The following is a 19,706-nucleotide window of genomic DNA, read 5'->3' as shown; positions in this document are numbered from 1 at the left end:
CCCTTGCTGGGCATGGAGACAAGTGAGTGGAAGATGGCTCCCACCCCTCTCCATAACAATGTAGGGCGGAAGCGACGTCAAAACGTCACTTTTGCCCACAGCTCTTAAAGCGGAGGTCCACCCTAAAGTGGAGCTTCCGCTCATTGGAACCCCCCCCTCCGGCGCCACAATTGGCACCTTTCAGGGGGGAGTGAGGTGCAGATACCTGTACAGTACAGGTATCTGCACCCACTTCCGGCATAGATATCTGCAGAAGATACGCCCCTTTCCGCAGAATCTACGCCCCTTTCCGAAGGTCCCCCGCTGTCTGCTGGGAAACACACGGATCCCAGACAGCGGGGACCATCCTTATTGCGCAGAGCGACTCGCGCATGCACAGTAGGGAACCGGGAAATGAAGCCGCAAGGCTCCACTTCCTGATTCCCATACCCAAGATGGCGGTGGCAGCACCCGAGAGACAATCGAGAGATCGGCTTCGGGTGCCGACATCGCGGGCGCGCTGGGCGGGTAAGTGTCATTATTTTAAAAGTCAGCAGCTGCAGTATTTGTAGCTGCTGGCTTTTAAAAAAACAAAAAAAAAAACGGCGGACTCCTGCTTTTAAAGGGCCACTTTTTTTTTAATGAAATTTTATTTTTATTTTTTTATTGCATTTTAGTCTAAATATGAGATCTGAGGTCTTTTTGCCCCCAGATCTCATATTTAAGAAGTCCTGTCATGCTTTTTTTCTATTACAAGGGATGTTTACATTCCTTATAAAAGTGGCAAAAATTATTATATTTTTTTTTAAAAGCTGTGTAAAATAAAAATGTTAAAATAAATAACGAACAAAATATTTTTTAAAATGCACCCCGTTCCGACAAGCTAGCAGGCAGAAGGAAACACATACGTGAGTAGCTCCCGCATATGAAAACCACACAGGTATCGCTGTGATCAGTAGAGTAAGAGCAATAATTCAACCTGTAGAATTTTTTTAAACGTCGCCTATGGAGATTTTTTAAGGGTAAAAGTTTGTCGCCATTCCACGAGCAGGAGCAATTTTGAAGTGTGACACGTTGGGTATCAATTTACTTGCCGTAATATTATCTTTCACAATATAAAACAAATTGGGCTAACTTTACTGTTGTCTTATTTTTTAATTCAAAAAAAGTGTATTTTTTCCAAAAAAAGTGCGCTTGTAAGACCGATGCGCAAATACGGTGTGACAGAAAGTATTACAATTACCGCCATTTTATTCTCTAGGGTGTTCGAAAAAAAAAAAAAATGTATAATGTTTGGGTGTCCTAGCAAAAAAATTGGATTTTTGTACTCACCATAAAATCCTTTTCCCTGTAATTCACCGACCGACACAGCTCCTCTCTTAGCCAGTGGGTTGTCACTAGGAGAATACTAGGCATTACTTGTTATGCAACACTCAGAACTCTCCAGTTCTGCCCAGGGGGCGGTCCCTTGGGCAACAACCCTCCAGTCTGCCATGCAGTCATCAGTACGTTGACAAGCAGTATAACGTAAAGAGAAAACGGAGGGAGAGGGTGCTGTGTCGGTCTGTGAATTACAGAGAAAATGCTTTTACGGTGAGTACAAAAAAAATCCTATTTTCTCTTATATTCACCGACCGACACAGCTCCTCTCTTAGCCATTGGGAGGAATCCACCACAAAACCAGCGTACCCTCAACAGGAGTGACTACCCACAACCGCACCAAAAACTGCGGAATGTAATGCAACAGCGCATTAACTTAACGGTACTGCGTTTTAGTGAAAAACCAGGAAAAAATATATTGCATATTCAATTGCAACTATACGGCCGCCTGCAAAACTTTGTGGCCAAAACAGGCATCAGCCGATGCACTGACGTCTACCTTGTAGAATTTGGTAAATGTGTGGACAGACGACCAGGTCCCGGCTTTACACACCTGAGCGACAGACAGTTGGTGTAGGAAGGCCCAAGACGTTCCGATTGCCCTTGTGGAGTGGGCCGTGAACGGAAAGGGGGGCACCTGCCCCTTCAAGGCATAGGCTTGTACTACAATCTGTCTGATGCATCTGGAAATGGTGGCCAACGAGACCGCCATGCATTTGTTTGGACCAGCCACCGAAACAAACAGTGAGTATGACTTCCGAAAGGGAGCAGTGGCAAACAAATAAACCTTTAGAGCCTGAACCACATCCAGAGCATGAAGGGCTACCTCCTTAGGGTGTTTCGGCTTAGGACACAGAGATGGTAACACAATGTCCTCATTGATATGAAAAGCCGAGACCACTTTCGGTAGAAAAGACGGTTCCGAAACCCTCCTGGCCGAGGTGATGGTCACTAGAAAGACAACTTTCTGGGAAAGAGTCAACAGGGGAATCTCCCTGATATTTTCAAATGGCGGTTTTTGAAGCGCCGATAACACCAGGTTCAGATCCCGCGGGGTAACTGTGGACGCACCGGAGTGACTACATGTCGCACCCCCTGAACAAAGGTACTCACTAAGGAGTGAAATGCCAGGGGTCCTGAAAAACAGACAGCCAAAGCTGATATTTGCCCCTTAATGGTGCTTAACGCAGATTTCTGGGCTACTCCTTGCTGAAGAAACAGCAAGATCCTGGACATAGAAAAGGAGTGCGGACTCCATCCTTTCTCCTCACACATGGAGATGTAAGCCTTCCAGGTACGATGATATATCTTCCGAGAAGAAGATTTCTGTGCCCTCAACATAGTCGGGATCACCAAGTCCGACAGACCCCGGGTTCCACAATACCTGGCTCTCAATAGCCATGCCGTTAAAGTGGTTGTAAACCCTCCCCTACAACTTTGTCCCATGTGAATCAGCATAAAAAACCCAAATGAATACTGCCTGTAGATATCTCCTTACTTGCTTAGTATTGTTGTAATCCTTTTTGTTCTTTAGAATGATGTCACGGAGCATGCCCAGATCTCCCCTGATTTAAGGCACACTCTATGTCTTATCTATCTGTTATCAGGACTTCCTATGGCACGCAGCTCTGAACTCCCAGCAGGCTGCTAATCACTCAGAGCTTCCTTCTACACACCATGTGACCATGTGACCTCACATACAGTGTAAACCAGGGAATGGGACAGAAGTACTGCAGTCTTATCAGCTGAAGCCGATAGGACTCATACAGGCAAACACTAGGTAATCAGCACAAGTAAATACTATGAAATAAACAAGTCAGCTATGAACAGGGAAGCAGGGTTGCCATAGAAACTTTGGATTGAGAAGGAGGCTTGGTTAACAGTACAGGAAGTGCTCAATGTAAGGGCAGAAATACACTCCACTGTGGACTCAGAAAACAATACTTAAGATGGTGCTGCCTAACCCCTGGAAACAAGTTTTTTTAACGTTTATTTAAACAGTAAGGAATATGCTATTTGGGCTGTATTACAGTGGCTACAGTTTGAGAATTACTTATTATAATGGACTAAATGAAAAGAAGCATCAGAGTGGGAGAGTTTACTTCCTCTTTAAAGCCAGCCATGGCAAAGCAGGATGGAGAATTGGACCTTGAGACAGAAGGTCCTCTCGTAACGGCAGTCGCCGTGGGGCGTCTGCCACCAGGCAAACTAGGTCTGCGTAACAAGGCCGCTGAGGCCAATCTGGTGCGACCAGAATCACTGGGATCCCCTCGACTTCCACTCTGTGGAGCAGACGTGATAACAGTTTCAGTGGAGGAAAGGCGTAGATCAGCTGGTAGTGATCCCACGGAGCCACCAGCGCGTCTGCCCACGGATCTCTTGTCCTGGACAAGAATCTCGGCACCTTCTGATTGAGACAGGAGGCCAGAAGATCCACATCTGGTGTGCCCCACCTTAGGCAAAGTAGCCTGAATACCTTCGGATGCAACGCCCATTCTCCTGGATCGAGCATCTGGAGACTCAGATAGTCCGCCTGCCAGTTCTCCACTCCCGGGATGTAAATGGCCGACAGGGCCGGTACATGTCGCTCTGCCCACCGAAGTATGTGGGTGGCCTCCCGTGTGGCGGCTGAGCTTCTTGTTCCTCCTTGGTGATTGATGTATGCCACAGCCGTGGCGTTGTCTGACTGGATCCTGACTGGACGCCCCTGTAGTCTCATTGACCATGTGGAGAGGCACAGCCTGATCGCTCTTAGCTCGAGCAGATTGATCTGCAACTTGGATTCTTCTGCCGACCAGAGGCCCTGAGCCGACTGAACCCCCATCACTCCTCCCCAGCCGGATAGGCTGGAGTCCGTTGTGATGACTGTCCACTTCAGAGGTAGGAATGACTTCCCGGACTGAATCACCGGGGACCTTAGCCACCAGGTCAGGGAGTCTGACTGACTGGCTCACCTGGATCTGTCAATCCAGGGACAACTGAGATTTTTCCCACTTTGTCAAAATCTCCTGCAGGACTCTGGTGTGGAACTGGGCATATGGTACTGCTTCGAAGGAGGCTACCATGAGTCCCAGGACTCGCATGCAGAAGCGGAGCGAGGACCACTTGCGGTTCATCAGCAGTTTTACCGCAGATCTGAGAGTCTGCAGCTTGTGTGAAGGGAGAAAACTCTTGCTTCCCTGGAGTCCAGCAGCAAGCCCAGATACTCCAGACGCTGGATCGGTACAATCACCAACTTCTTTAGGTTCAACAGCCACCCAAATTCTTGCAGGGTCCGCATGGCGATTGCCATATCCTCCTTTAATTCTGAGCCGGAAGATGCCCTCAGGAGGAGACCGTCTAGGTATCCCACGATCGCAATCCCACATTGTTGCAGCAATGCCAAAACAGGAGCCAATACCTCTGTAAAGACTCGGGGGGGGGGGCTGATGCCAGACCAAAAGGAAGAGCCACAAACTGGTAGTGGGCTTCCCGGACTGCAAATCGCAGAAACTTTTGATGCCGGAGGCATATGGGTATGTGCAGGTACGCATCCTGGATGTTAAAGGATGCCAGGGAGTCCCCTTGATGGAGTGCAGTGACTACTGAGTGAACTGATTCCATTCTGAACCTCTGCACTTTCACAAAGTGATTGAGGGATTTTAGGACCAAGATTGAAAGTACCCCTTCCTTCTTGGGAACTACAGACAGATTTGAGTAGAATCCCTGGTGATGTTCCGAGTCCAGAACCGGTACAACCACCCCCCGACTCAGAAGGTCCCTTACTGCCCCCACAAAAGGTCCCCCGGCAAGCCAGGGAATACAGGTATGCTGGAGGGGAAGAATCTGTTTGGCGGCCAAGAGAGAAACTCTATCTTGTAGCCTGAGGAAATCAGATCGCAGACCCATTGGGAAGAGGACCACCGGGCTGCAAATTCCCAAAGGAGACCCCGCCACCCGAGACATGGGTAGGGGCAAACCTTCATGTGGTAACACTTTTGTTCGCAGGCTTGTTAGGCTTGCGGTTTCAGGGACATTTCTGTCCTTCCGTGGTCATCTTGAAGGGCTGGGGACGTTTAGCCGAAGTTCCGGGCGGACGAAAAAGCCGTTTGCGAGTGGAAAAAAAGAGGGCCCTTGCCTACAGCGTGGCTCCTTAGCTTTCCTGGCTTGTGGGAGTAGGGTACTCTTACCACAGGTGGCATTTTTAATAATGTCATCCAAAGAGGCTCCGAAAAGTCGGTCGCCAAGTAAGGGAAGATCCGTCAGGGCTTTCTTAGATGCCTGGTCAGCAGACCAGCATTTTAACCAAATCAAGAGCCTCAGCACCACTGCTATCATTGAAGCCCTGGATAACAGAGGAAGAGTATCCAGGGGCGCATCACAAATGTACTTAAGGCCTTGCACTAGTTGGTCTGCTAGTTCCACGCAGACAGGAGAAGCCTGTTGCTCTCCCAATTCGCAGTGCAACAGTTTTGCCCACTCAGTTAGTGTCTGCGACACAAGTGCAGATGCCAGTACTGGTCGCACGGCGGACCCCACCACCGTAAACAAGGAACGAACCTCTGCCTTTCTGTCCGTGGGATCCTTAAATGCAGGAGTCCCCTCCACCGGCATCGTAGTTACTTTATTTAACATGGATACTGGGGGGTCCACGACCGGAGGAGCCGACCACTTTTCGAGAAGGCTCTCCTCAAAAGGGTTAACAACGCCATGGATTTGGGGCCCCTAAAAGGTCCGTTGCGGGCGACCCCATTCCTTGTAAATTAACTTGTCAAAATAAGTCAGATACGGGAATCTTAGGTGAATGTGCTGGCTTACGGGACCCAAAGGGGACCGCTACATCAGCAGAGGGATCTGCTGGCTCCTGAATCTTCAGGGTATCACGCACAGCTGTGATAAGTGCTCCAACAAGTGCTTTGTTGCGCACGGACCCGGACGGGGACTCATTCTCACTGTCCGAACGGTTCTGTTTAGCATCGTCTGACAAGACAGAGCAGGGGTTACCAGCCTCAGCAGGACCCCAGTCTGCATCAGAGCTCTCCCCAGAGGACAGGGGGGGGGGGCAGGGGCCGCTTTTTTGCACCCTTTTGCCCATGTGCCGCCCCTCCATCTTGGCAACGAACGCATTTAGGACCCCCGTCAGGGTGTCCAGGGGCAGTCTGCAGGTGACCCGGTTGCAATTGCCTGGAATTCGGGGGAAGAAACACCAGTTTCTGAAGCCATTCTGACCCTACCCTGTCTGGCACCCGAAGGGGACTTAGGACAGCGACAGTCCCACCCATCTTTACTGCTGCTGGCCGAGGGGCTCTTTCCCGCAGGACTCACCAACCTGAGGGGTTCTGCGCTATCCAGCAGGTAGTGCCTGCAGTCCCTGTTGGCTCCCAGGTGCAGAGGAAGCAGTGCTGTGTCGGTGGAAAATGGCCGTTAGAGCAGAGGAGCACATGCTGCCGCTAGAGAACACTGAAAAAACGTGTTCAGGATTCAAGAAAATGGCCGCCGGCTTCCTGTATAGGGACAATCACAAGGTAAATGGCCGACGAAGCCCAGGAGAGCATGCTTCCCCTTACCCACACCTAAGATGGCCGCCGAATGTCAGAGCCATGAGGGACAGAGAGAAACAATGGCGGGGTGTACAGCACTGCACAGGACACCAGCCTAGCCTCACAGACACCTCCCAGGGACATGAAAAACAGGACCCAGGACAAAGCCAGCCAGTGCCACCCCCCCAGGTGAGAGCCCCCCCCCCGGAGAGCCTCTGCACAGACACACACAAACCGCTCAGCAGCATCCCCCCCAGGGAGGGGGAAGGGGAATGGGAGAGAAGGGGGAAGTGAGGGACCCCCGAATCGACCTCCCAGGGAATGCGCAGCTGCTCAGCCCCACCGAGGCAGGGAGAGCTGTACTTACCAGTCCTGCAGAGCTGGGAGACATTCCACTACAGACCCACTCACTGATCAGTACAGGGTGGCTGCTGGCGCGGCACGCTGTGACGCAGAAACCAGTAGCCCCGTCATATGTGTGCGCCGGAGCATAAAAGCTCACGACCACCTCTGGAGCTGAAGTTTCGTTGTGGCCGGCCTAGAGCGGAGCTGCGACCTGCACACGCTCGATGGCTAGACTGGAGAGACTACAAGGATAAAGGGTATCCAGCCTGTCACCCAGGCGGCTGTTAATAGCAGATCACAGGATCAATCATCTTGCATAAAAAGCCAAGCTTCTGCAGGAAAAAAACAAAAAACAAAAAAACCCAGACTGATGACTGCATGGCAGGCTGGAGGGTTGTTGCCCAAGGGACTGCCCCCTGGGTGGAACTGGAAAGTTCTGAGTGTTACATAAAAAGTAATGCCTAGTGGTGGGCATAACAACCCAATTGCTAAGAGAGGAGCTGTGTCGGTCCGTGAATATAAGAGAAAAACTTTTTTTTAACTTGTAAACAACAAATCTCAGAGAGATGTTTGGTCCTTAAGTGGTTAACAGTGCTTTTGCTGGGTTTATAACATGAAGTCTACATTCTAAACTGGGAACTTCCATTTTGCCCTCATCTTGCCGCACAAACCCCTTTCTCAAACCTGGGCAGAATACGGTTAGCTCAGCAACACCTGAGAATGGCTTATCTGATCTGCCAACAAATCATCTTGTGTACACATGTAGAACAGTAAAAATACAGATACTTCACCTCACTTTAGTAGAGAGAAAACATTTAGACCCCTTTCAAACTGGGGGTAAAACTACACTATTTTTAGCACCGCTTTACCGTAGTTTTAGTGGCGGAATTCGGCCACTAGCGGGGCGGGTTTACCCCCCTCCCGCAAGCAGCCAAGAAAGGGTTAAAACCACTGCAAAGAGCTGCTGCACTGGTGCTTTACCGGCAGTATAGCCGCGTTGCCCCATTCAATTCAATGGGCAGGAGCGGTGAAGGAACGGTATACACACGGCTCCAAAGATGCTGCTAGCAGGACTTTTTTTTACTGTCCTGCCAGTGCACCGCTCCAGTGTGAAAGCCATCGGGCTTTCACACTGGAGTGTGAGGAGCAGCTTTGTCAGGACGCTTTGCAGGCTCTATTTTTAGTGCTGTAGCGACTGCAAAGCGCCCCAGTGTGAAAGGGGTCCAACATATATTTATATTAAATAAGTGAAAGACAGTCTGACTGTAAAATGTTAGTGGCCAAAAGAGACTATGGTATTGGACTAATTGGGCAGAACTGCAGGCGTTTTTTTTTTTTTTTTTTTCACAACGTGGCCTGGAACGCAGAAATATTTCCCTACCAGATACTTCAGCAGCAATTATACTTTGATGTGGTTGTAACCCCTTAAATATACCCAGTAAAGCGACTGGCCTCAGGTGATACACAGATGAAACACATTCTCCTACATAAGTTGTACATGTTTAACTGCAGTCTTTTCTCTACATCTGTTCAAAGTGATGAATTATAAAGCTTGACTGAGAGGTCAAAAAAAGGGGACAGAGAGCCGAAATTACAGCAAGTGCAAGGAGAGCTCTGAAAGCTGATTGGAGGGAAGAAACACATCCCCCTTCACACAGCAGACAGGAACAAAGCTGAGGCTGTCAAACTGGAGGTCCCTCTCCTGACGGCATTTTTCTCTTGGTGTCAGAAAAACTTGTAAGAAGTGCTGATAGCAGAGGAACAAAGCAGCAGACAGAAATTACACTTAGTGCTCCTAATTGAGATAAGCACACACTATAGAGGGATATGCTTTGTTCATATTTAATGTGAGGATTATAACCACTTTAAACAAACACTTTTAGGGTAATGGCAGGTTCACGGCAGGTTCACTTTAAATCAAGTCAAATTATAATAGCAACTACTACTAAGTCAATGAGTGTTTATGAACACGTTTATATACCAAAAGTCAATGAGTGTTTATTTATTAAGTTTTCGTGGTCGCATAACAAAAGTAGTAGTGCAGGCATACAGCAATAGTAACATGGCTTCCAAAACACAGGAGGCCCATTGTAAGTGGGCAGTGCAGAAAAATACAGTACCGGGAAATACAGCGGGATCAGACCAACCGACCCAGGGTGCACAGCAGGACGGAAGACACCAAAAGTCAGTTATCCGTGCTGGAAACCGAAAGGCCACCCGGGGTCTGCTGCGTAGCTTACATGCCAAACTTAAAACAAAACAAGGACCGTCAGTAGTATGAACGAGAAGAGTGGAGGAGAGAAGAGGAGAGAGAAGGGAAGAAAGAGGGAAAGACAGAGAAAAGGAAATAGAGTGCCAACGGTCCACTTCACCATGTCCACACCGGTTCACCATCAATCCTCCAGCAGCCGCCATCTCCCCCAGACCAGGTCATGCTCCTCAAGCCTGTCCCTCACCCTGGCAGTCATCTTCTCCATGAGCTCAACGTCCTTGATCCTGGAGTAAAGGGCCTCCCTAGACGGGGGCAATGGATTCTTCCAGTTAAGGGCTATCAGGCAGCGAGCCGCTGTCAGGATGTGCCTAAGGAGCTTCCGGCCCGGCCTAGTCAGAGCGGGTTGGGACAGGCCCATCAAGAAAAATTTGGGGGAGTGGGGTACAGGAACGTCGAATAGACGCTGGAGCAGCTCACGAGTCGTAAGCCAGTATGGGGCAATCAGGGGACAGGCCCAGTAGATATGGAACAGGGAGCCCCGCTCCCTCAGACATCGCCAGCAGCGATCCGAGGTAGAGGGGTATATCCTGTGGAGAACATCCGGAGTCCGGTACCAGAAGAAAATAATTTTGTAGAAATTCTCTTTGTACAATGTACACAGAGAGGATTTGGCTGCCTGGCGCCACACCCCCTGTCAGGTCTCAAGGGGGAGCTCCTCACCCAATTCCCCCTCCCAGCGTTTCATGTAGGAGTGCTTCCCCTTCGTTTGAAAGTGGTATGCGTTGAGGACGCGGTATATGTCTGAGATCAACCCTCTGCGATCCCGTCCTGCCAGGATTATCTGTTCAAAGGGAGAGGGCGGGGAGAACCGTAGGTGAGGGGCCCTAGATTGTGCAAAGTGCCTAATTTGTAGGTAGCTGTAGAACGTCTGATGGGGGAGGTCATGCTTAGCCTGAAGCTCCGAGAAGGACAACAGCCGTCGCGTTCTGGGGTCCACTAGGTGCCCCAAGTGGAACAGGTCACGCGAGGCCCAAGGCCAGGACATCTGGTGGGTCAAGCTGGTCGGTAGAGTCGGGTTATAGAGGAAGGAGGTCAGTAGGGAGAACTCCGAGTGGAGGCTGTGGTCGCGGGAGAGCTTCCGCCAGAGGAGACGAAGCTGGGCCATCGGCCCCAGTAGTCGACCCGAATCTATATCAATCCTCGCTCCCCATAAGAAACTGTTCGGGTGTACAGGAGCCAGCCAGATCTTTTCAATCTCCGACCACCTATTATAAGACTTCTGCGGAAACCAGGAGGCTATGGCCCGCAGCTGAGTGGCCTGGTAGTAGCGGACTAGGTCGGGGAACGCCAAACCGCCGTCAGAGCGCGAGGCCGTCAGGACAGAGCTCGGGACCCGGTGTTTTCTGTAGTTCCATACGAATTTCAACAGATCCTTCTGGAGCGCGCGTAGCTGTGCATACGGGACTGGGATCGGCAATGTCTGGAACAGATACAGGAGCTTGGGGAGGATCACCATTTTAATAGACGTGATCCGTCCTATGAGCGATATGTGGTGGGCCTTCCATTTGCGTAGTAGTTCCCTAATCGCCCGAGGGGGGGGAAATTAGCCTGATACAGGGAGTGGAATGATGGTGTAAGGAGGACCCCCAAATATTTAAGGGAAGAGCTTTCCCATTTGTACGGGAAAGCGGAGCGTAGGCGGGTCGTCTCAGACGCCCCCATGTTTAGGGGGAGGGCCACCGATTTGGACGGGTTAATTTTGTAGCCGGAGAGTTCCCCATAGCGATCCAGCTCGGAGTGGAGGTTGGGGAGTGAGATCCCGGGCTGAGCCAAGGTAAGGATAACGTCATCTGCAAAGAGCGAAATCTTGAATTCCTTGCCCCTGACCGGGATCCCCCGAATATCGGGGTTGCTTCTAACGGCAGCCGCCAGAGGCTCCACACATAGAGCAAAAAGGAGAGGAGAGAGCGGACAGCCCTGGCGGGTGCCATTAGTAATAGTAAAAGTAGAGGACGTGGCGAAGGGGGTTTTAACCTGCGAGGAGGGGGTGGTGTAGAGGTGCCGCACCGCTCGCAGATACGGGCCCCGGAAGCCCATGCGGTGTAGCGTGGCCTCCATAAAAGGCCAGCTAAGGCGGTCAAACGCCTTCTCGGCGTCCAAACTGAGAACCAAAGATCCTAGGTTATCCCTATTCGCCACGTCAATAAGATCAATGATCTTTCTAGTGTTATCCCCTGCCTGTCTCAAGGGGACAAATCCCACTTGGTCCTTGTGTATTAGGGAAGGGAGGATTGTGTTAAGGCGATTCGCTAGGAGCTTCGTAAAAATTTTCAAATCAGCGTTCAGCAGGGCTATAGGTCAGTAACTAGCGCAAACAGTCGGGTCTTTGTCTGGCTTGGGAATAAGGGAGATAAACGAGCCTAGCATGTCGGTCGGGACCGGGGTCTGCTGGAGAAAGGAGTTAAAAAGCTTGGTCATGTACGGGCTTAAGAGGGGTATAAACCCCTTGTAGTATTCATAGGGGAGCCCGTCCGGTCCCGAGGACTTGTGGGCAGGGAGGGTCTTCACAGTCTCCAAGAGCTCCTCTTCAGTAACAGAGGCATTCAGTTCTCGGAGGTCCGCGGCTTGCAGTCGGGGTAGGACTATATTGTCCAAGTACTGGGTAATGCGGGCGGACTGGTCCGAGGTCGGGGGATTGTGGGGGGATGTCCGGTCTGTTGTATAAGTCAGTATAATAGTCCGCGAACGCGTCCACTATCGCCCGGGGGTGGGTCAAAAGGTCCCCCCCCTTATTTTTAATTTGGGCCGGGGCAGAGGCCGCCGTACGGTCCGCCAGTTTCCGGGCCAGTAGCGACTGTGCCTTGTTCCCCTTGTCATAGTACAGTTGTCGTAAGCGGACTAGAGCTTTCTCAACCAATCCCAACGCCAGGTCCCGAAGTGTCTGCCTAGTCTGGACGATTCGCTTAAGGGTGGGGACGGAGGGGGAGACCAAGAGACGGGCCTCAAGGGTCTTAAGTCGCTTTTCCGCCAGCAACTTGGCGGCCCGTGCGTCCCGCTTCAAGGCCGAAGACAGAGCTATACAGCGCCCCCGGATGACAGCCTTATGGGCGGCCCAAAGGGTAGTAAGGGAAACGTCTGGGGTGTCGTTCTCAACAAAGTAGTGCCGGAGCGAAGACTCCAGCTCTGCCTTTGCCGGAGCATGCTGTAGGAGATAGTTATTCAGCCTCCAGGTGCAGGGCTTATAAAGGGGGGAGTCCAGCGCTAGAGTCAGAGTTATGGGGGCGTGATCTGACCAGGAGATGGGGAGTATATTTGCAGATTGGACCGCCCGCAGTGTCGCGTTATTAACAAAAAAGTGATCAATGCGCGAGTGCGTGCCGTGGGGAGCGGAGAAGAAGGTGTACTGGCGGTCTTGCGGGTGCAAAGCTCGCCAGGCGTCAAAAAGACCCCGCCGTCTGGTAATTTGGCGGAAGAGCCTGGAGTCTCTCAAGGTCCTAGCCTGAGGCGTCCGGAGGCCCACCACCAGGCGATCACGGAGTGCGGACTGAGTAAGGTTAAAATCCCCCCCTATCACCAGGAGCCCGGGGGGCGTCTTAAACAAGCGGGAAAACACCTTAGATAAGAATTTATGTTGATGGACATTGGGGGCGTAGAGGACGCATAAGGTCAGTGCCTGCGTGCGCCACAGACCACGGAGTATAATGTAGTGGCCCCGTGGATCTAGGTGCACAGAGGTACAAGTAAAGGGGACTCCCTGCCGGAAAAGAATGGCTACTCCTGCTCTCTTCCGCGAGTTGAAGGGCTGATAAACCTGAGGGAAATGCCTGGAGGCAAACGCAAAGGAGTCTCCCCGGTTGAAATGCGTCTCCTGGACCATTACTATATCCGCTCCCGCCTGTCGGAACTCCCTAAGTGCCAGGTGCCGCTTTTTGTTGGAGTTTAGGCCATGAACGTTAAGGGACAGGATCCTAGCCATGGTCAAGTAGGGGTAGGGCATAGGGCATACTTAGCTCGGTCCGTTGGAGGCCCAGGTGCCTCGGGAGGAGCGGCGACCACCGGAGGAGAGACGGCGACCGAGAGGACCACTGGCATGGCACTTCTGAGGAAACAAGAAGAGGAAGGAGCCTAGAGAGAGAGGAAAAAAAAGAGACAGAAACACAGTACAAAATAAAAGAAAACATTGTCAAGTAACAGGTCCGGAGGTCCTATAGGGACACCGGATCCGCACGGTTCCTTATCGACTCCCCAACCCAAAAATAAAATAAAAGTCGGGTTAGGGAGGCACCAACAGTCCACTCCACCAAAGGAACCAACAAGTGGAAAACCACAGGGGGGGGCAGTAACCCGGGAGTCGATCCGGTTCGAGACTCAACCTAGGCCAGCCCGAGGAAAAAAAACTGGGAAAACATGTAGCTCCGGCAATCGGGGGGAAAAAAGTAGCAAAACCCCAAAAATAGGTGAAAAGGAAAAACCGTAGAGGCGAGACGTCCGTTGGACAGGGCCAGTACTTCAGTCACGTTTGGGTGACCCGCGGTGGGGATCCGGGCCTTTGTGCCGTTTGGCTGAAGGGACTTTCTGCCAGATCACCGGCATCGGAGGGGGAGAGGCGACCAGATCCCAATCAGGCAGATGAGGGACAGGGATGTCAAGAGTGTCACAAAAGGGGACAAGATCTTCCGGATAGCGGAGAGTTGCCGACTTTCCTTGGTGTCTCGCGGTCAGGCTGAAGGGGAAGCCCCATCTGTATAGAACGTGCTCATCTTGCAGGGCTCTGAGAAGAGGCTGCAACAGCCTCCGTTTTTGGAGCGTGATCCAGGAGAGGTCCGGGTAAAGCTGAATCGGTGAGTTATCGAAGGCCAGATTTCGGATGGTGCGGGACTTGCGCATAATGTCTTCCTTGAGCGAGAAGGAGTGAATTCTGCAGATAACGTCCCTGTGTTTGGAGGCCGGGCCTTTGGGTCTCAGGGCCCGATGGGCTCTATCCATTTCAATGTGCTTGTCCGGGTCTTCCCCCAACATCTCGTTGAATAGCGTTTGCAGTGAAGACTGAAGGTCCTCGGCGCCCTCCGACTCAGGCAGGCCGCGAATACGGATGTTGTTTCTGCGGCCTCTATTGTCGAGGTCTTCCACGTGGCGTTGCATATCCCGAAGCAGGAGGCGGTGGTCCGAGGTCTCCACCTGAGCACGATGGACCGCCAGCTTGGTCTCCTGGACCTCCTCTTCCACCATCTCCACACGGTCAGATAGATGTTTGAGGCCAGTGTGCAGGGACTGGATCTCAGCGCGGCAAGTGGCCTGTACCTCTGTAATAAGCTGTTTAAAGTCCTCTTTCGTCGGCATAGATTGCAGGTATATCTGCCAGTCAGGGCGGACGGCCTCATGGCATTGGGATGAAGGCAAGGAGGGCGGAGAGTGGAGAGGCGGCTCACCCCGCTGCAGTTCCCGGGTGGGAGAGGGGGGCCACGATGGCAGAGGTCCCCTGGGGTCAGCCCAGGAGGTAGCATGGGGGGGGCAGGGTGAGGGGTCCAGTTGGGCAGTTCCTCGGAGGCGGCCAGGGGCCCGGGCCACCTGGGCATAGGAGGGGGTGACATCTGAGCGGACCCTGACTTCGCTAGAGTCCCGAGAACGGGGGGGCCTCTGCGCCTTAGGAGAGGCAGGCCGCGGCCATGTCACCGGGGCCCCCCCCACAGCCGCCGGGGGCGTTCCAGCATCCCCACTAGGGAGACAGTCCGAGCACTCCCGAGAGTCCTCCAAAATGCCCAGGGATGTGGGGGACAGGGATGAGCTGAGGGCCGTGCTCGGGAGAGGAGCTGAGCGGAGAAGGCGGGGGAAGGCCTCTGAGCACTGGGTATACAGCAGGGAGGGTGGTGGATCCGTGGCCCGCTCCCCCCAGGGCACAGAGGGGGGAGTGGGAGATGGGGAACCCTGGGTGGCCTCTCCTGAACATTGCCTGCCCTGCAAAACGTCCTGGGAAAAGGCAGGCTGGGACAGGGGCTGTGCGGTTGCAGGCAGGGGAGAGGGCTGGCATACCTGGGAGGACGCCGGGCGCCCGATCCGCGCCATCTTGTCATTGCGGCCTAGCGCGAGGAGAGGATCCCTGGCCGGCCCATCCGGGGCCTCCTGGCAGTCCAGAGCAGGGTCCGAGGGGTGATAGAAGGCTTCCCGCTCCCCCGCGGGCTCCGGGGGAGCGGGGGCTGATGTGCGGCATCCGTCCGGAGGTCAGAGGGGGCCGGAGGAGTCCGTCTGTGAGGCTCCGCGCCGTCCGGCGCCATCTTGCTTCCTCCGCCCGGCAAGGCCTCGGGCGGCTGGAAGTAGTTTTTGAAGGCCGCGGCGGGTCCCGGCAGGGGCTGAGGCGTTCCCCGGAGTGAGGAGGAACGAGTGGCCCGCGATCTCCCCATAAGGCGCAGGTGAGTCCCCGAATTAGTGCCTTGTAGCGGCGGGCTGGAGGAGAGCACTCACAATGTGCGTCCTTCCAGGTCGGCTGCCGGACACGCCCCCCCTCAATGAGTGTTTATGAACACATTTATATACCAAAATATGCTTTGTCTGCAGTGTCAGTTTTTTCCATCATACAATTAGTTTGAATTTTCCAGACTTGTAATGGGTTTAACTTAACCGCTACCCGGCCGGCGCACAACGATGTATGTCAGCAGAATGGCACGGACAGGCAAATTGGCGTACAGGTACGTCCATTTGAAATTGCCCCCGTGCCATCGCGTGTGTGCATGTCGGGACTCAATCGCCACAGGGATACCCGCGATCGTCTCACGGGGAGGGAGAACAGGGAGATGCCAATGTAAACAGCATCTCCCCGTTCTGCCTAGCAACAAGTGACACTGATCTCTGCTCTCTGTGATTGGAGCAGAGATCAGTGTTCTGTAAATCACAGCCACGCCCCCACAGTTATAAACGCGCCCCTAGGACACATTTAACCCCTACACTGCCACCCCTGGTTAACCCCTTCACTGTCAGTGTCATTTACACTGGAATCAGTGCATTTGTATAGCACTGATTGCTGTATAAATGACAATGGTCCCAAAAATGTACGACGCGTCCGCCATAATGTCGCTGTCACAAGAAAAAAAATAAAAAAATAAAATAATAAGATCGCTGATCGCCGCCATTACTAGTAAAAAAAAAAATTATTAATAAAAATGGCATAAAACTATCCCCTATTTTGTAAACGCTATAACTTTTGCGCCAACCATTCAATAGTCGCTTATTGCGATTTTTTTTACCAAAAATATGTAGAAGAATACATATCGGCCTAAACTGAGGAAAAAAATGTTTTTTTTATATATTTTTTGGGGATATTTATTATAGCAAAAAGTAAAAAAAATTGTTTTTTTCAAAATTGTTGCTTTTTTTGTTTATAGCGCAAAAAATAAAAACCGCAGAGGTGATCAAATACCACCAAAAGAAAGCTCTATTTGTGGGGAAAAAAAATAAGTCAATTTTGTTTGGGAGCCACGTCGAATGACCGCGCAATTGTCAGTTAAAGTGTCGCAGTGCCGAATCGCAAAAAGTGCTCTGGTCTTAAGCCAGCAAAATGGTCCAGGGCTTAAGTGGTTAAAGTGTACCCCAAAGGATTTTAAACTTGGCTCTGTGATAGACAGCAAGCACTATACACATATTCAGCGCCAGTCTACTAAGACCCTTTCCCACTGGAGGTGTTTTTCATGCGTTTTTTGCGCTAAAATTAGCACCTGTAAAAAGTTTCAGCTGCAAACCTAGTGTGAAAGTCCAAGTGCTTTCACACTGGAGCTCTGCGCAGCGTCGCTGTACGGATGGCAGCAGCAGCTTTTAGAGCCCTTTCACACTGAAAGCGCCCGGGCATCGGCGGTAAAACGCCGCTATTTTTAGCGGTGCTTTGCCATCATTTTAGCGGCGCTATTCGGCCGCCAGCAGGGAGGTTTTAACCCCCACTAGCGGCTGAAAAAGGGTTAAAACCTCCCTGCTGGCGGCCGAATAGCGCCGCTAAAATGATGGCAAAGCACCGCTAAAAATAGCGGCGTTTTACCGCCGATGCCCGGGCGCTTTCAGTGTGAAAGGGCTCTAAAAGCTTGCACAGCTGTCAGTAAACTACACCCCTGTTCCTTCCTATTAGCCAGCGAATCCATCCATCATATATTCTGGCCAGCAGGAAAGCAAAAACAGCTAGTTTCAGTGATACAGTATACATACACACAAAATTGCAACAAGTGCTAACAGAATGAAAAAATCCATAGCTTTGATTTAATGATGAACCTGGAAATACTTCTGAGGTACAATGCATATTTTTTTCCCCAAACAATACAATAAGAAAGTTTCACTGTTTAATTAAAGATAGATATGATCATATACTTTATATATGGAGCAAGAACTCACCTTCACTTTCTTGTCTCCTGAGCAGGTTGCGATAAATCTGTCATCAGCAGAAAACGCACAGCACAGCACTTCATCCTCATGAGCCTCTATATGTAGTAGGTTCTCCCCGGTTTCACTTTTAAAGACCTGGCAGCAAACAGAGAACAGAAGCCTTGTTTAGCTGTCCTGCCAGCTGGCAACATCTCCACTAGGCATCTCATAACATTGGCTCAGACCCTGCACGCTATTCTACGAGTACATGCGAGAAAAAAGCTTGGATTTCACATGCAGAGGGGTTATGTTTACCCACCAAATTAGCTCTGAGATCAGATTATACATGAATATCACCATCTTTCACACCAGGAAGACATCTATTAAGAGGCTTCTAAATAAAGCATGGCTCAGCTTATATGATTTTGTGTTGTAGGCATCTTATTTTTCTGGGATTACTTTAATAATATCTTCCAATCATATGCTGAAATTATTATCGTATATCCATTAAATGTATTGGCAGTGCTGAAAGTGATATTGTGAAATCTTGTCAGCAAAAAGATTCAGTGTAGTGCTCATTCTTATGTTTTTTTGATAGATGTGCACATCTAAGAATAGAATGTTATATGTGATTTAAAGTGATGCGATTGAACCCAAAAGCAAACATTATATTGCAGTTGGCTATTTCTTAGATGTTATAGCTGTATTCATTTTCTTTTTTAGGTTTTATTTCTTTGATTTTCATCTGCTGACATGATTCTGTGTTTTTACCACCCCAAATTGCTCCCTTTAAAGTGTATGTAAACCGTCATTTATACAATATATATTGGGGGATTGCGCCTCCCCAACCAATGTGGATAATTTTGGATATACTGGTGCCAAAATTTACTAAGTTATCACTGTGCCACCTTAGTACCATATAAACTCCCCAAAGTGTATACAAAACAATATATTTTCAAAATTATCGTCCTTCATATGCAATGGTTATTTCAACAACTCCAACTGTGTCATCTTAATTCCCATTCATCTTCTAATGAAGAAATCCGCATGCGCCAAAGAAAAACCAAGTCCGTGCCACCATCAACCAGCAGAATGGCCACCCACCAGATATCACCAACCAGTAAGCATTCGGTTCATTCAACGGATAACCAATCATCAATGTACTTCTCTCGTTAGCAATTCCTCAATGTCCGTATATTTATACAAAATTAAATAGAACCAATATAGTGTAAAACCGTTTCATCTTTAATAGAAAATCATTAAAAACATTAAAATGAATCAAGATGAATACACTATATTGGTTGTATTTAAATTTGTATGAATATACGGGCATTGAGGAATTGCTAACGAGAGAAGTACATTGAGGTTTGGTTATCCATTGAATGAACCGAAGGCTTACTGGTTGGTGACATCTGGTGAGTGGCCATTCTGCTGGGTGATGGTGGAACAGACTTGGTTTTTCTTTGGTGACACATGCAGATTTTTTCATTAGAAGATGAACGTGGATTAAGAAGACACAGTTGGAGTTGTTGAAATAACCATTGCATATGAAGGACGATAATTTTGAAAATATATATGTTGCTATAATATATGGTTTTGTATATACTTTGAGGAGTTTATATGGTACTAAGGTGGCACAGTAATAACTTAGTAAGTTTTGGCACCAGTATATCCAAAATTATCCACATTGGTTGGGGATGCGCAATCCAATATATATTTTATAATTCACTTTAGCCCTCAAGGTGGGGGATTTAGATTGGGATTGCAGCGTACCTATAATAAAAGGACAGAAGGGGGGTAAATCTGAGCACCGGTACAATTTGAATTTTTCTTGCTATGTAAACCGTCACTTTGTAAAACAACCCATTTAATAAATTTGTATATTAAAAAAATAAATAAATAAATAAACCACAAAAAGAAAAAACAGACAACCA

General features: G+C 50.1%; 1 protein-coding gene across 2 annotated transcripts in view; it reads right to left on the bottom strand.

The window, feature by feature from the left end:
- Positions 1 to 19,706, bottom strand: part of APAF1 (apoptotic peptidase activating factor 1) — a 175,986-nt gene that overhangs the window by 85,295 nt on the left and 70,985 nt on the right. For both annotated transcript variants that reach the window (XM_077472319.1, XM_077472318.1), the window contains exon 14: positions 17,803 to 17,928. In XM_077472319.1, the coding sequence (XP_077328445.1) occupies positions 17,803 to 17,928 (126 nt within the window). The remainder of the gene's footprint in view (positions 1 to 17,802; positions 17,929 to 19,706) is intronic.

This window comes from Lithobates pipiens, unplaced genomic scaffold, assembly GCF_037356315.1.
Source record: "Lithobates pipiens isolate NorthernLeopardFrog02 unplaced genomic scaffold, aLitPip1_a1.2 Scaffold_8, whole genome shotgun sequence".
Taxonomy (NCBI): domain Eukaryota; kingdom Metazoa; phylum Chordata; class Amphibia; order Anura; family Ranidae; genus Lithobates; species Lithobates pipiens.
Note: the sequence above shows the minus strand (reverse complement) of the source record. Positions and strands in the feature narration are given on the sequence as shown.